The sequence below is a fragment of the Rattus rattus genome, chromosome 17 (assembly GCF_011064425.1).
Source record: "Rattus rattus isolate New Zealand chromosome 17, Rrattus_CSIRO_v1, whole genome shotgun sequence".
Classification (NCBI taxonomy): domain Eukaryota; kingdom Metazoa; phylum Chordata; class Mammalia; order Rodentia; family Muridae; genus Rattus; species Rattus rattus.
The window spans coordinates 10932500-10948654 of NC_046170.1; the positions used below are offsets into that span (position 1 = coordinate 10932500).

At 38.0% G+C, this 16155-nt stretch overlaps 1 protein-coding gene across 1 annotated transcript; it reads left to right on the top strand.

Moving 5' to 3' along the window:
• The first annotated feature begins 1591 nt into the window (after nucleotides 1–1591).
• On the top strand, nucleotides 1592–2068 carry LOC116886532 (transcription factor BTF3-like). The gene has a single exon (XM_032888053.1). It carries the CDS (start codon nucleotides 1592–1594, stop codon nucleotides 2066–2068), a length of 477 nt encoding a protein of 158 aa, XP_032743944.1.
• The last annotated feature ends 14087 nt before the right edge of the window (nucleotides 2069–16155 follow it).

Below are 16155 nucleotides of genomic sequence, written 5' to 3' on the forward strand. Positions count from 1 at the left end.
ACTGAGACTTGATTCAGTGATCTTCCTACTTTTCAATATTTGTTGATCCAGGATCTCACCTTTGGGTCCAGGCAAGCTAATTTGGATATTTGACGGAGCAAGAAGCTATTTATAATCCTCTGATCTCAACACTTTTTGGAAGCACCGACCTTATCTTGCTCGTTCTCTCTGATGCATAACACCCTTTGGAAACAGGAATACTCGACATTTATGCTTTTTCTAAGCCCCTTTCCAGCAACTTTCTTTCTATGAAGCTGGTTAAACTTCAAACAGTCCTACAAGGTATGTGTATAAATATAGACATCTTACAAAGGAGAAAATAGAAACTTAGAAACATTACATAATTGGTGTATCACCATGATGTCAACAGTTAACTGCGTTTCACTTTCAGATACTGTTCCTTCCTGTGCACCAATGATGTTCTGGTGAGCTTCATTCCTTCTACTTCAGAGTCAACCCAGAATCCCAAAAAACTGATCCATAAACTGTGCAGATTACATCAGAGCAGGGAGATCAAAGCATGGTTTTCAGACCTCAAACTTGAAAGTCATCAAACACAATTTAAATTAAATTAATAAATTAGTTAAAAAAATAAACACTGCTAGCCCACCATCCTACACTGCAATGACATTCAAAATTATTGACATTGTACCTGCATTTTGCCATCTCTTCTTGCAGTTTTAAATCTCATCTTTATATAAACATACTGCCTATGTGTCTACAACCTACACCTGACCCCTATTTGAGTGGCCACATTTTCAACATTAATTGCCCAAATGATGTCACACTGCAGATATCTTTAAACAGCCAACCATCCAACAGAGAAATTTCCATTAATATGCGCAGTACTGAGAGTGTATAACAGAGCAGATTCTCACCGATGATGGCTTCACTCTGGTGGTCAATGCATCTCGGGGGCATCCCTATTACCACGAGGAAGACAATGTTAATTCCCCAGTACAAGCGAATTGCAGTAGGACCATGCTCACCTGTGAACAAAACCAAGATTGTCTGGAATATGCCATTCAGATAGAAATAAGATAGAAATGAGAAATGGCTTGAAATTTGTTAAAGCCTGTGGTGTCATCTACATGATATCATAGCTTCTTAATAGAAGGTAGAAACATGATAGTTTTTAAAGATTTCTCATTATCGAGCATACATGTGTTTCTATATCTTCAGCTACTTTAGCACCAAGCAGCATATGAAAAATTCTCGTGATAGAGTATGCATCTTCTGTGACATCCACACAGTTTTATAAGAAATAGGATGCATGATAAATGGTATACTGGGAAAATCTGACTCCGCTTAAAATGAGTAAACTAACCCATGTGTGATTTGTCTGAATTCTCTACCAAAATAGATATAACTGCATACCATGAAATCTCACGGCTTGGGGTCTTCTATTTTGTCATGCAATGATGTGCATATTACCCTACAGAAATGATGGAGATTATATGTTGTGTGCATAGAAAAACTAAGTGTAGAAAATATGAAAAGGTGTGTGTGTGCCTCATCTCAACTGGTCTGCCCCGGACCCCCTTAGCGTGAACCTGAGTCCCTTGCATGGCCCCATTTCCACTCCAACAAGATGAAAGAAATGATTATGAACCAGGAAAAACTCGCCAAACTGCAGGCACAAGTGTGTGTTGGTGGGAAAGGAACTGCTCCTAGAAAGACGGCGGTTCCCAGAACAGCCACAGCAGACAAAAAACTGCAGTTCTCCTTAAAGAAGTTAGGGGTAAACAATATCTCTGGTATTGAGGTGAACATGTTTACAAACCAAGGAACAGTGATCCATTTTAACAACCCTAAAGTACAGGCGTCTCTGGCGGCAAACACCTTCCCCATTACAGGCCGCGCTGAGACAAAGGTGACCGAAACGCTTCCCAGCATCCTCAGCCAGCTTGCTGCAGACAGTCCGACCAGTTTGAGGAGACTGGCTGAAGCTCTGCCCGAACGATCTGTGGATGAAAAAGCACCACTTGCTCCTGGAGGGGAGGGTGATGATGAAGTTCCAGATCTGGTGGAGAATTTTGATGAGGCTTCTAAGAACAAGACAAACTGAATTGAAGCAACATCTGAAGAAGGTGACATTTGCAGAAGTTACAGGAGCTGCTGCTTTATATCATGATTGCTTTTTAAAATTTTTTTTGTTTATTATGGATCTGATAAAAATCTAAATTTCTAATATTTTTAAGCCCAAGCCTTGCCCCTCCCACCCCGGACACTGCAGCTCTTTTCAGTTTTTACTTATGCCTAATTCATTCTTTGCTGCAAATTAAGCTGAAGAAACCTGGGCATAACGTTTGGGAAAGGTTAATAAAATTCTTTGCCCAGTTGAAAGAATATATGAAAAAGAAGAAACAGCATTTTCAAAAGGTTGTGTATTTAGTAGTAACCCCAATATTCCAGTTGTTACTGTCTATACAAACTTTAAACTTTCTCTGTGAATGTCAATGCGTCAAAGATGGAGTTGCTAGGAAGACTATAAGAGGACTACTCATTCTACATGAGCACACATAATAGTGAGTAATATATACTGAGCCCACACTTTATAGAAGGCGCCATTCTATGCTGTTAAAATAAACCTACTCACATTTTTTTTACTTTTTTTTATTAACTTGAGTATTTTTTATTTACATTTCGAGTGTTATTCCCTTTCCCGGTTTCCAGCAAACATCCCCCCTAATCCCTCCCCTCCCCTTCTTTATGGGTGTTCCCCCCACCCTCCCCCATTGCCGCCCTCCCCCAACAGTCTAGTTCACTGGGGTTCAGTCTTAGCAGGACCCAGGGCTTCCCCTTCCACTGGTGCTCTTACTAGGATATTCATTGCTACCTATGAGGTCAGAGTCCAGGGTCAGTCCATGTATAGTCTTTAGGTAGTGGCTTAGTCCCTGGAAGCTCTGGTTGCTTGGCATTGTTGTACATATGGGGTCTCGAGCCCCTTCAAGCTCTTCCAGTTCTTTCTCTGATTCCTTCAAGGGGGGTCCTGTTCTCAGTTCAGTGGTTTGCTGCTGGCATTCGCCTCTGTGTTTGCTGTATTCTGGCTGTGTCTCTCAGGAGCGATCTACATCCGGCTCCTGTCGGCCTGCACTTCTTTGCTTCATCCATCTTGTCTAATTGGGTGGCTGTATATGTATGCGCCACATGTGGGGCAGGCTCTGAATGGGTGTTCCTTCTGTCTCTGTTTTAATCGACCTACTCACATTTAATGCGAGGTGTATAGCTATTAAATGGATACTACTACCATATAGGGAGTTGAAAAAAATTCAGGGAAGCAAGCATACTTGGCTTGTGAGTGACGAGGTTGGAATAGGACTCCAGGTAATCAGACTCTAAATCAGTGCCTTTCTGCGGTGTTATTTCTAATGTGCCTTATTGACTTATGAGTGGCAGTAATTTCACAGTCACACATGGAGGAGTTGACCAAGTTCTTTTGTAGGTTCCTTACAGTCCCATCACATGGAAGTGATCCCTATCCAAATTCAGACTTGGCACCCAAAACATCAATACATTCCAATCTGAGTTTCACATGAAAACCGGGAGAGTAGCACCATAGATATGGAGACCGTGGGATCAGTCTATATTTGGGACTTAAGTTCATTTTGTAGTATCACAACTGAGTGAGCTTTGCCGAGGCTATGATTGCTCATGTGCTCTTCACAGGGAATAACTAGTGGGAAGAAATAATCCCTAGTCAATGTCTAAGAGATATCGAACAGTCATGGGGGAGGTTCGTAATTGCAGTGGCCCAGTCTTAACAATAGTCATATCGGTAACAGAAAGCATATGAATTAGTTTAAAGTAAATGTATTTACTTATCAGAACTGCTATAATAAAACAAGCCAGACTAGACGACTTTGCAAACAGAATGTCTATTTTATCAGTTTTGCAAGCTGAAGTTCTGTATTCAGGATATTGACATGTCTTCTTTTCACTGATACCGCTTATCGTGGCCTGTATAATTTTATTCTTTTTGGATCATTGTATGGCTATATCTCTTTATGTATATAATATCATAATTTTATATCGTCATGCCACTATTCATATGCAATTAATGACAATACCGATGGCTTCATTTTAACTAATTGCAACTTTTGAGACCATATTTCAAAATATAAACACATTCTCAGCTCCAAAAGATGAAAAATGTAACATGTGTTTGAGAGACCTAATCATACCTTAATAGTAGGCCATACTATTTTGCATGTATATATTAAAGATTTAAGGAAATTTAGCCCTTAGAGTAATAAGACACCTAATGGGTAGAACAAGGCAGGCATTTTTATTTATAATCTAAAGAGTTCATAAATGTGTGTAGTAATATATAATCTGTTAATAAATGAAAAAAACGAGTTTGCAGTCCACATGACATAGAAGCCCATTACCTATTCAGGTAGATGTCAATATTTCATCACCAGTTATGCCTAAATTGAAGTTCATTTTACACATGAAGTGGGATTTATTTCATTGCCTGAAAGCATACTGAAGCCTTTGGGAATCAGGAATACAACTTCTGTGTAAAGTGATAAAGATAGTAACATTGAAATTGATGCCAAACATTGCTTACCTTTTGTAAAATCATACCACTCACAGAAATAGACCTTCTGGCATTTATGTTTCCAGGAGAGTACATCTGCTTCAGTGTACAATTTTAGCAATTCCATTCAAGGTAACTACGGATATAAATATAGGTTCATTCTGCTAGTACATTATATCTTCTTGCCATGTCCTACAAGAATGCCTAATTGGTAGAAGAATATTATTATTGTGTACTTCCCTTCATTTTTCTTATGTATTACAATTTGGATGTTGACTTTTAAAAATATGTATTGAAACAGTTTGCATTATCTATAAATTTAAGAAAAGTTTATAAAATATTTGTTATGAAAAGTTAGTGGAATACAGAATTAGGAAGGCTGAGTGTGTCCAATGTGCAAGATATTTGACCACTGGCATTGAACCCCAAACCTTCACAGCCAGGGGGGAAAACTGAGTACAAGAAAGAATCAGGAACTAACAAGAACACAGACTGTGCTATGGGGATGTGACGTGCATGAGAACCTTGAATTTGTTACACTCAAGACTAGGTTGCACTGGTTTTCACCAGACCTAATTCTAATTGTAAGTATAAATATAGTAATTATAAATATAAATTATAAATATAAATATAGTGAACTCAGGGTTTAGAGAAGAAAGCAGAGCAGATTTTGAAGCCATTGCTATGCTGTTTCTGATGGATGGTGGATGTGTTTTTCCTCATCTCTGAATTCATGTTTCGAGTTTATTCACTCACTTTGGAGCTTCATGCGGGAAGAAGATAAAAACACAGCAATTAGCTTATTGCCCTGCAATTATTAAAAAGCTATGATGCAGTCCCTAAAGAGACCATCCCATTGTGCAACACTCTAGGAAGAAAATATACCCTTACTTTCAGCTCTATTATTTATTTCATTGTAAATCCCAGGGTTCTTCCACTGTATTCAGGACAATTACCAATCTTCCAAACCTACCAAATTCAGGTTTGATGCATAAATTGAGTCGCGGCTGCACCACACTCAATTATTAAACAGAGGACAAGGTTGAAAATTAAAAAAAAAAACCAAGAATGGAAAATCAAAGTCAACTAAAATCTCTAATGATTCTCTAATATATATGTAACGAAATGCAAATTCTGTAGAATTTGAATTTAATCTCTTCCCTGCAGAAAACTTCTCCATTCCTTCAGTTTCTCTCTTGTCTCACCCTCTTTAAATCTCATGCATCCAAACTGTAGGAGCTACAGCCTGAGCATTGGCCAATGTGACCTCTCAGCACATTCTCTCTGAGACTTTGATTCTTCACCAACTTGGAAAGTTTGAGCTCAATATTAAAAACCCTGCCCAAGTGAGAATCATTCTCACTTCAGTAAATCTTCCCTTTCCCTGTTACCTTTCTATGTTTACTTACCATAACATTTGTTAGTTTAGAGGGTTATATTGATAGGTCTGTTTCTAAGGATTTTGTCTCCTTTTGATACAGTTACTTAGCATTTATTTCATAATCCCAGGACCTAGCAAAGACCTTGAAACACAGCAAAAGCTTAGTGAGATTCAGAGAACACTCACTGGGGAGTTCAAAATTAATATTTGGTCTTTTGTATTTTAAAGGTGTTGAAATGTGTTCACCTTTCAGTTGCTTCTTTGTAGCTTGAGCATTCTCATCCATCCAGAGCCAAAAAAAAATCACAATTAAATACAGCACAAATGAGTTGAAATCTCCAAATGAGTTGAAATCTCCAATTGCCTGTAATTTCAGGTATGCTTTCACGATTTGTCTATAATCTGTCTGTATGTCAATCTACCTATATCTATCTATCTATCTATCTATCTATCTATCTATCTATCTATCTATCTATCAACTGTCTGTCTATCATCTATCTCTAACTGTCTATCCTCTGTCTGTTTTCTGTCTGTCTCTGAATGATTCTAAGTAGAATCATGGCAGAAAATGGATAATGATAAGTTTGTCAAAATTCTGTTGCAAACATTTCTGAATTGACATCCTACTTGCTAACATTACCATAGTAGCTTGTGGAATAAGAGACTCACTCTCTACTAAATGGTGGCCCAGAGGACAAACTATCTATCAAGCACATTATATTTGTGTGCCTAAATGTTATTAATAAGGATATGATTATACTTATTTTAGAATTAATGATCTTAAAAAAAAGCTATGGTATAAAGGAGCCTATTGGTAATTTTGGTGATAAAAAATCTAAGTTACAAAATGTTCATAGTGAAATATTGTGGAAGCATAAAGCATTGTACAAAGTAATACCAGGAATAAATTCCATTGCTAGACACGGATTAAACATTAGCCAAATCTGTATTTTTTATCATTTGTCATTTTTATCAAGTATATAATGTAATTATTATTGTTTCTAACAGAAAAAATTAATTAAATAAATTATGCAAGGTATTGCTTCCCATTTACATAGGTGCTAAAGAATAGAAGCAATCCTTAAGATCAGAGAGATGAGCCAAATACAAGCTCCCTGTTCTCTCTACCCCATTGAAAGGCTTTTGAGTGTACTCCCTATGACCTGGAAAATGGATCAAGTGAGAGTGTTAAGTGACAAAGAAAAGCAGAAACACCTATGAGTACTGTCTGGTAAGGGCTAGAAAACAATAAGAAGAGGAAAAAATGTTTCCTCATTTATGTGCAGCTCTTTCTTTCCTTTTTAACAGTTTCCCCTAGATGTTCTAAAGTGCACGTGCACTTTTATATCAAGCAATCATTGAAGCTATTCAGGAAAATGTAAATATCTCAGATTCATCGTAAGTGCACCAACATAATAGCATCCACTTTCATTCAACATCTTAGCATACCTTGGGTAGAAAAAAAATGCAAGACAAAAATCCCCCTTTTGGAAAGTATCTTTGGCATTGCTGGTTTCCTATAGGGGCTAAAAGAATGGTAACAGCATTTCAGATGCAAATAGAGCTGAACACCCTGGTTGTAAGGGTCCAGTGGCTAAAATTTCCAATCTGATTAAAAGGAGTGACAACAAAGGAAAGCTATTAGAATGATGAGAGGAATGAAATGCACAGAACATGCCAAAGCCACTGGAACAAAAACCATATCAGAGCAAGCCCACAGGGTGTACAAGGAGAGTAGGCCACAGGGAAAGGTCAGACTATAGGCAGCACTTTCAGTCCTCAGTTGAGCAAAGTGTGGTGTGTGATAAAGTTTACATGAGGGTGGCCTATAATAGGTTCACAGCCATTTGGAATTCTGCAACTGTGGATTTGCAGTGTATACACATTTGACAGGAGGTTGAAATTTGTGCCATTGTTCCTAAGGAAAGGCTTAAGACAGAATGATTTTTGGTTTGTAATCATAATACCTAGTCCATTTCTAGAACACAATGAGTTCTCCTTCAGTCTTTCAATGGCAAAGACTATGCCAAGAAAAGCAGCATATGCAGACGGCCCTTGAAGAAGTTAGTGAGGAAAAGGAACCTGGGGAGAAAACAGCTTCTTTGAGATAAAAAATCTGGGTAGCTCATTTCCACAGGCATTGCCAATTTCACACTTCTAAGCTGGGTCTGTTTTTCTCCTACATTCAGCAAACCTTGCCAGCCGCCAGTCGGTTTTCTTTTCCTTAAGTGGCCGCTTCCAATTTAACATACTTATGGGTGTTCTCGAGTGAGCCTTCAAAAGAATTGAGCCATTTAAGGGTTTGCCCTCATCTCGTTATAAATTAGTTTTGAATATCTCTCAGTATGCACAACATTCCTCGGCTGCCCAACTTAGAGCTTCTTATTAGACTAGGACGAATTTGCGTTTTAATTAGTTTTACCTCTGGTGTAGGAAGCCCACTGAGATTACTACACTTAGTAAAATTTAATTAACTTAACAAAAGATCCTAATTGTTTTCTTGCCACTGGTCCTTTGCAAGGCTAAAAATAATGCCCTTCAAATTAAGTGTCCACCACAAAGCTTTATTTTGACTGTCCTATATTAAGGAAAAAATTATTCTAATTCATGGATGATTTCCTTTATCCGATGCTCAGATTTTGATTCAGAAGCAAAGATTGGTGAATCCTTTAAGAGGAGACATTCAGAGATGGGAATGGGCGGGGGAGCAGGGAGAGCTATGCCTTCCTTCTATTCATGTACGTGGAAAGCTATGTGGAAATGAGGCGAGGAGTGTATTGATTTGTTCAATTCCTCAAAGACTCCAGCAGACGTAATATATCATGTGCATTAATAATGATGGTTCATAACTTTAAAAATTGCTGAATGAATGAATTCCCTCATTGATTCCTTTATCATTTATTTACTCCTTTAATATAATATTTCTGGGGAGCTGATTTGGGCATCTGAGTATTGACAATCTTCACTCTTCGAAGTTTCCCATTCTTGAAGACAGTACTTCACAGTGTGTGGCTTTGGTTTCCTTCTCATTCCGGGTATCACCACACAGCATCAGAGACCAGAAATAGTTGATGCTCGAGTTTTGTACTCCTGAAGCCATTGCCCTCCTTCTCTATTGCTCCTGCTCCCTGCACTGGAAAGGACTGGCTTGGCAGACTGTGCTGCAGGAGCTGCAATTTGTGAAGTTCTTAAAGCAGTGTAGCTAAATCAAATCCTGTTTCATTTTGACATTCTTTGACCTTGGGTAAGAACTGTTTCTGTGTTTCAGCCTTCTCTTATAAGCAAAGGACTTATATTAGCTTCGTCCTGGGGACATTGCTAAAGGATTGGCAGAAAGAGCAAAACAAAGTAGTTCTGGAATTTGAGTGACATTGTTTTAAAGTCTTCTTCCGGGATGGTAGCAGGCTTAGATTTCATACCTTCTCTCCTGACCCTCCACATAGATTAAGAGAACATTTAAACCTAATATGGACTCAGTCAAACTTACAGCAGATTCTTTTCCTTGAAAACCATGCTTTTGGCACAATTAGTGTTTATGGAAAAGGATACAACTGTATTTGTGAAAGTTGGTGTCAGAAAACAAACTTGGTGACATCGATAGTGAGTCCCAACATTTCAAAAGTCTCAGCTGCAGTTGGTTGTAGAATTGAAATGTTCTGCCATATGCTGGATTCCATAGACTTCCTTGGGGCATCGTTCTTATTCATTTGCTATCCTCTTTTGTTTTTTTTCTTTTCATCATTCTAGTTCCATCTATTCAAGAAGGTGCTAGAGTTTAATATCCCACTGCTCAGAGTCGTAAATGACACAGAAATATCTTTCTCCCGTTTCTAATTTGACCACTCCCCCTTTTTGGACAGGGTCACTATGTAGCCTGGGCTAGCCTGGAACTCACTATTTAGATTGGGGATGTGGGTCTTTACATTCACAGGAGACTACTTCTACCTAAAGGCACAAACAGTATGCCTCTCCTGAAGAGAGAACAATGAAATCTCTCCTCATTTTTGTTTTTGTACGACTCCCAGTTCCAAAGAATATTTTGGGAAGCTGCCTCTTCTCCACTCAGAGCAATTCTGGTTAGGCTGTCAAATACCGCTGCATCTGTTGCCCCCAATGTGTGTCTCTAACTGAGGTCAGGGCATGTATGATTGTCACAGTGATTCACAATGATTCTGTCCTACATCTGCACCAGATGCCTTCTCTGGAGTATGTGCTGTCTAATCCATAGCCCTCTACTTCTTTCAGGTCCACAGAGTTAAGCTGAACAAAACCCACTTGAATCTGTCTTCTATGACTATGGGATGTTAATTGATTACAAAAACAATGGCTGAAGAAAACTTATTAGAAAATCAACACTAAAACTTTAGGCAGAAGGAAAAGAAACAAAGGGAAAGATGAGAGGGTAGATAAAGTCATTAGAAAAAGAGACTTCCAACTATATTTCTCATCATAAGGGAACAGTACATTTATTTCTCCTTAGGAAAGCTTGAGGCAGATTTCTACAGAAATATTTCCTCTGCATTCTTACAAACATTGAAATATTTTATCAATACATTTCCTTCTTTCAAATCCCTGAGCTCTTATCAAGAAGCACATAACTAGCTTCAAGAGATACTTCGTCAGAGAAGTTTTGTAAGAAATTGTCCCAATGATAACCAAGCATGGTGCTGCTCTCTGACTGGTCTCCAGCCACATTCATCTTCAGCTCACCAAACAGGACAGCACATACATGCTGACAAACTCAGATGGAATCACACACAGAGAACATCAGCCTTGTTTGCTTCTGAGAACCTTGCAACTTTAAAGACTACCAGAAACAAACGAAGTCTCTTCTAAGACAGTGAGCAAGTCACATACATAGCTCAGAAATCACTTTATTCCCAGAAGCTGTTATCACTGGAGTAAATTCCCTTCGATGCATAAGAGAAAGGCCTGACTCTTTTAAATCAATGGAATAATACTTGGTATTCAAATGCTATGCATTTATCTCCATCTTCTTTTTTTTCAACATTCATTTTCTTTTCACTGTGTAAGTCTGTGTAAAAGTGTGTGCACTTAAGTGCAAGTGCTTGTAGATGTCAGAGAAAGGAATCATATGTCCTGGAGCTGAAGTGTCAGGCTGCTCTGAGCTACCTGATTAGGTGCTGAGAAACAAATTCATGTCATGTGTAAAAACCACATTTGATCTTAAACAGTGACCCATATCGCTAACCCAAATAGCTATGTATTTTAAGGTCCTCCATTAGTAAACTATTAATTAAAATTGCCAAGTACACATTCTCTCAGAGGAGAAGAAATGTGTCATTAAAACCCATGTCCATACTTATGCATCTAGCTTTATCCACATCTCCATATTTGTATCCGTATCTGCATCTGTATAGGTATCTCAATTTACATCTACTCTTCATCCGCATCCATTTTGTCATCTGCATCTGTATCTGTACCTGTTTCTGCCTCTGTGCCTTTATCTCTGTCTTTGCTTCTGCATCTGCATTTACGTCTGTGCTTGCATCTGGATCTGCATCTGTAGGTGTAGCTATAGCTTTATCTGCATCCCCATCTTTATTATAAAGATTTTATCTCTGACATGAGGATCACAGAGAAGTAGATGTCCCTAAGATTCAATGTGTCTGTCTGAGTTACGGTTCTAATGCTCTGAACAGAAAAAACGAAAAGGCAACTTTTATAAGGATGTGTTTAATTGAAGACTTGTTACAGTTTCAGAGGGTTAGTCCGAAGTTGTCATGTCAGGAAGCAGGGAGCCAGGCAGACATGGATCTATAGCAGTAAATGAGAGGTTACATCCTGACCGGCAGGCAGAAAACAGAGACAGAAAGGAACTGGACCTAGAATAGGCTCTTAATACCTCAAAGCTCACCTCAAGTGACGTAACTCCTTCTACAAGGTCACTCCTCCTATTTCTTCCTAAATAGGCCATCGTTTAGGAACTAAGCATTCTGATATGTGAACTTATATTAGCCACTCTCATTCATCCATCCCACTGTTCATAGTATGTCATTTAAGAAACATTCAGTGACCACAAACCATAGGTTGGTTTGTAATATTAGCCAAATGAAAACTAGTAAAATATATTCTCACCCTTCATTTGTAGTGTACAAAACCTTCTCTCTGTTCATAGACATGCTATCTGTTTGTAACTCCTCCCTCCTCTCGATGTTTTCTGCCTCTTCATTTCCATTTTCTCAAGTCTACCCCAGCATCAAACACTGAAGTCATCTTAGACTGACATATATGATGGAAAACTGATGGTTTCATCTTCTGATTCTCAAAACATACTATCTCTGTTTATTTTTTTACATACAACACATTTAGCCATTTGTCAGTTATTAATATTCATGTGATTTCTGCAAACCATTGGTTATAGCATATGCATATATACATATATGATGCAGGAATATAGACATATTACATAATGTATATTTCGGAATATTTATGCTTATAAGATACCTATCAGTAGTATGTATGCCTAGTACTGAATTTGACATACTATGGGTGTGTAAGGAAATGAAGGGGGGAAAAAACACATTTAATGACTATAAATGACTGACTCAAACTCCCCGGGAGTATAACATCCTTCTCAATAAGACTGCTCATTAGAGAAAGTGATTCTTTGAGGCTGTTGCATTTTTCAACAAGAATGCTGAGGTCTGTTTGTACTAGACAGAATGAATTGCTTCCTCCTGACTCAGGAATCTATTTGAGGAATAACATAACAAGTTCCTGTAATGACCACCAAAAAGGATGGTATTGATCTCTGGAATTGGCAGGTACATGTCCTGCAGATAGAATATTCATTTAAGAAGAGCAAAAAAAAAAAAAAAATCAATAGCTCAAGGGTCATCAGGGGAGATGACAGGTTGTAATTTCAATATATGACCTGCCACTACCTAATGAAAAGGGGCAAGCCTGTTTGTGACATATGAATGATAAATCTTCCCATTGCCTCTTTATGCAATCTAAAGCCATATAAGATGTCAGCTGCCATGATCTGGATATCCTAATCTGAGAAATGGGGTAAGGTTTAATTATTTATCAAAGGAATTATCCAAAGGAAAGCAGTACAAGCAACTCTTATTGAAACTGTGAGGGCTATGGCACAATGAAATACACTTTCACAAATGATTCCAAAATATCCAAAAAAAAAAAAAGTCCCAAGAAACAAGTGATGTTGTCTTTGTTATCCTAATAGGAAGAAGAAGCTTAGGGGAAGACTCAGAACTTAGCACAAGACTCTAGACACAAGAGTCTGTGAAAATGTGAACCAGCTACTAGGGTTCATGAACTTCACAGTCTAATCAAGCTCTGTGGATGAAGACAGCTCAGAAGAGCAAATGTCACACTGATCCATAAAAGTCACTCAGACTCCTAACTGAATTTACCACTTCCTTCTGGCTGACATTAAAACAACTCATTCATTCACTCAGCTTTAGTCTCATATAAAATATGGGGATGAGTTGGGACATATTTGAGCTCAGGAATATGCCTAGACATTTCATACATAACTCCTTTAATAAAGAGTTTACTTACACATTCAAATATAACTATAAATATAAAAGGAATCACATTTATTACTCACATGTATTTCTCTTACAGTTAGTTATTTACCAACCTAATTCATGTATGACCCAACCTACTTACTTTAGTACTGTAGATATGGTGCTTCCAACACCTCCTATAAACAATGGAGTTAATTTCAAATCCTTGTTTCCCCAAATCCAACTGTAAATGCCTTTATTTTATATTAATAGTAAAATATGCAAGCTTACATCAAACTCTACCAACATCTTATTTGTAAAGGAACAATGGCAGGGGAAATAGAAAATTCAACTCAAGGATAGCCAAATTCAAACCCCAGACTCTCCTATAAAGAAACAAACAAACAAACAAAAAACAAAACAAAACAAAAAACAAAGGCACACACACACACAAAAGAAAAAACAAAAACCAAAAACCTATGAGCAGAAAGCAACCAATCAATTTTCCACTAATCCGAGGGGCCATTGTTTAATTTAGTACTTTTAGGTTTTAAATGTGAGTGATGGTCAAGAAACTAGAAAGAGGTTCATGGGACAAAAGGGGGAAATAGAGGCTTAAGGGTGTGATAAGAAGGGAGGTGGGTCCATTTCCACCTCCAGCCTGAGGACCCTGGGTCTATTTCTAGACAAAGATAGGAAAATGCCAGTGATGATAAAGGCTGACATTGGTTTTACTGTTAAGGTGAAATGTATGAGTAGGTATCTCATAGGGTTTACAAAGCTGCTATATCTAGGCAGGCCTGGGGAGTGGGGCTGACATGGAAAAGACTCCTTCTCCTCCTGCTTTCCTGCTATGCCTGGGTGATCCACTTTGGGTGACGCTAGCTAGGTAGACAGTACAGCTCCAAGAGGAGCTGATGATGGTTATTGCTCATCCTCCTTCCCCTTCTATGCCCTCTGAATTAAAGCCCTCCTGCATTTTTCCGATACTAAAATATTGTATGTCACAGCATTTTCTTTAAATAATAAATTTACAGCAGCAAAATTGGAACAGCCTTCAAAGCACATTTCTGGAGATGAACCCTGGCTTGATGTATTACAACATTTAAAGCAGGAATCCCACACACAAAGGACTCACCGGGACCTGAAATGATTAGATGGGTAGGAAAAGGAACGGTGATGGGGAAGGCAGGCCCTGGGCTGACCTTTGTTGCCCACAGTCAATACTAATCATGTTCCTTTTTAATGACATCCAACAGCTTTAGCCTAATGGAACTTTTCCTACCACAAGAGTCTGTCAAGAGAATACACCCGAATACGAAGTGCATCCATGTCTGGGTGTATTGCCAAGGTGGGAGAAAGACAAAAAGCCCCATGTTCCCATATGCTTCCTCCCCATAACTATCTGTTAGTTTTTCCAAATTTTGATGTTTTTTAAGGGCAGAATAAATCACTGGCAAGTTGCGATAATATTGCATGATTCGTCCCTGAGTTAATAGTGTGGAACAACTTCAGAGGTATATTTCCTAATTGTCCTCTTCATATATTTCAATGCATTAGTTAAAGACGGGGAGAGTGGGGTTCCTGCAAATCATTACAGTTTGATGGTGGACATTTTAAACCGAAGCTGGTCCTTTCATGCAAATTACAGTTTCTTCATTCTAGGGTATTACATTTTTAAGTCATCTCTGAAATGTTATAATAACCTGTAATTGATTGGCTGAGTGGATTGCCTCTTAATTGAAAAATATAATATCTGAAAGTTGTTTTAATTAACCGTTATATGAGCGTTTAACAGCTAAGCTGCTGTAGACACAATGAAAATAAATAAATAAATAAATAAATGCATAAGTTATACAAATGATGTGCTAACTCTGTCTACTGGTAGGCTCTATTTTGTTCTGGAGAAGAAAGGTCTGATGGTTAACAAAACATCTAACAAAACAGTGCTCCAAAGTTTATTCATTTTTGACAAATGATTGCTGTGTGTTAGGATGACAACTATAGGTCTGTACAAAATGTCAGAGGGCACTCATTAAAATGTGTTAATATGTGACTCGTGATCGCTTAAAGTAAATGAGTATTTGGAAAATAAAACAAATACAGTTGATTACTTTTCTAAATTCTTTGGCTGTTTCAATGTCTTCTCATATAAGGAGAAATGACTGAGAAAATGTATACGGCTAGAAGTAACGGTTTACTCTGAAGGAGAAAACGCAGTTGCAGCAGCTTTAATGAAGAAGGCAGATTTAGTTGAGGAGTGAGCCAGCAATTAAAGGGAAGAAATCCTCTGAAGGAAAGTCCGATGTGAGCTTGCAATGTGAAAATCAGTTGAGGGTTAAAGATCGCCTTTGAACATCTTTGAATTAATACAATACCTCAGGCTTATTTACTTTCTCACAAATCCAAGAAGGTACAGTGGTTGGCCTCCCTGCAAATTTAGAGAAGAACAACATATGCTTCAACATGGTGAACTGAAGAAATGAATGGAACCAAGGAGTACCTCAGAAATACTCTGTCCAAGAAATGACATTTTTACAACTACTTTTTTGGCATCCCACAAAAAGATGGAGCTGGATATAAAAGCTTATTACCAATATTTAAATCTCTCCTGTAGGGAAGTTATAAGCCCAAAATGGATCTAAGGAGAAGAATGTGTCCATCACAATAAATTTGATAGGGAAAAAATGTTTTACCTGCTCTTAGCTTTTTATGTTTATTCTGATTGTTTTAAC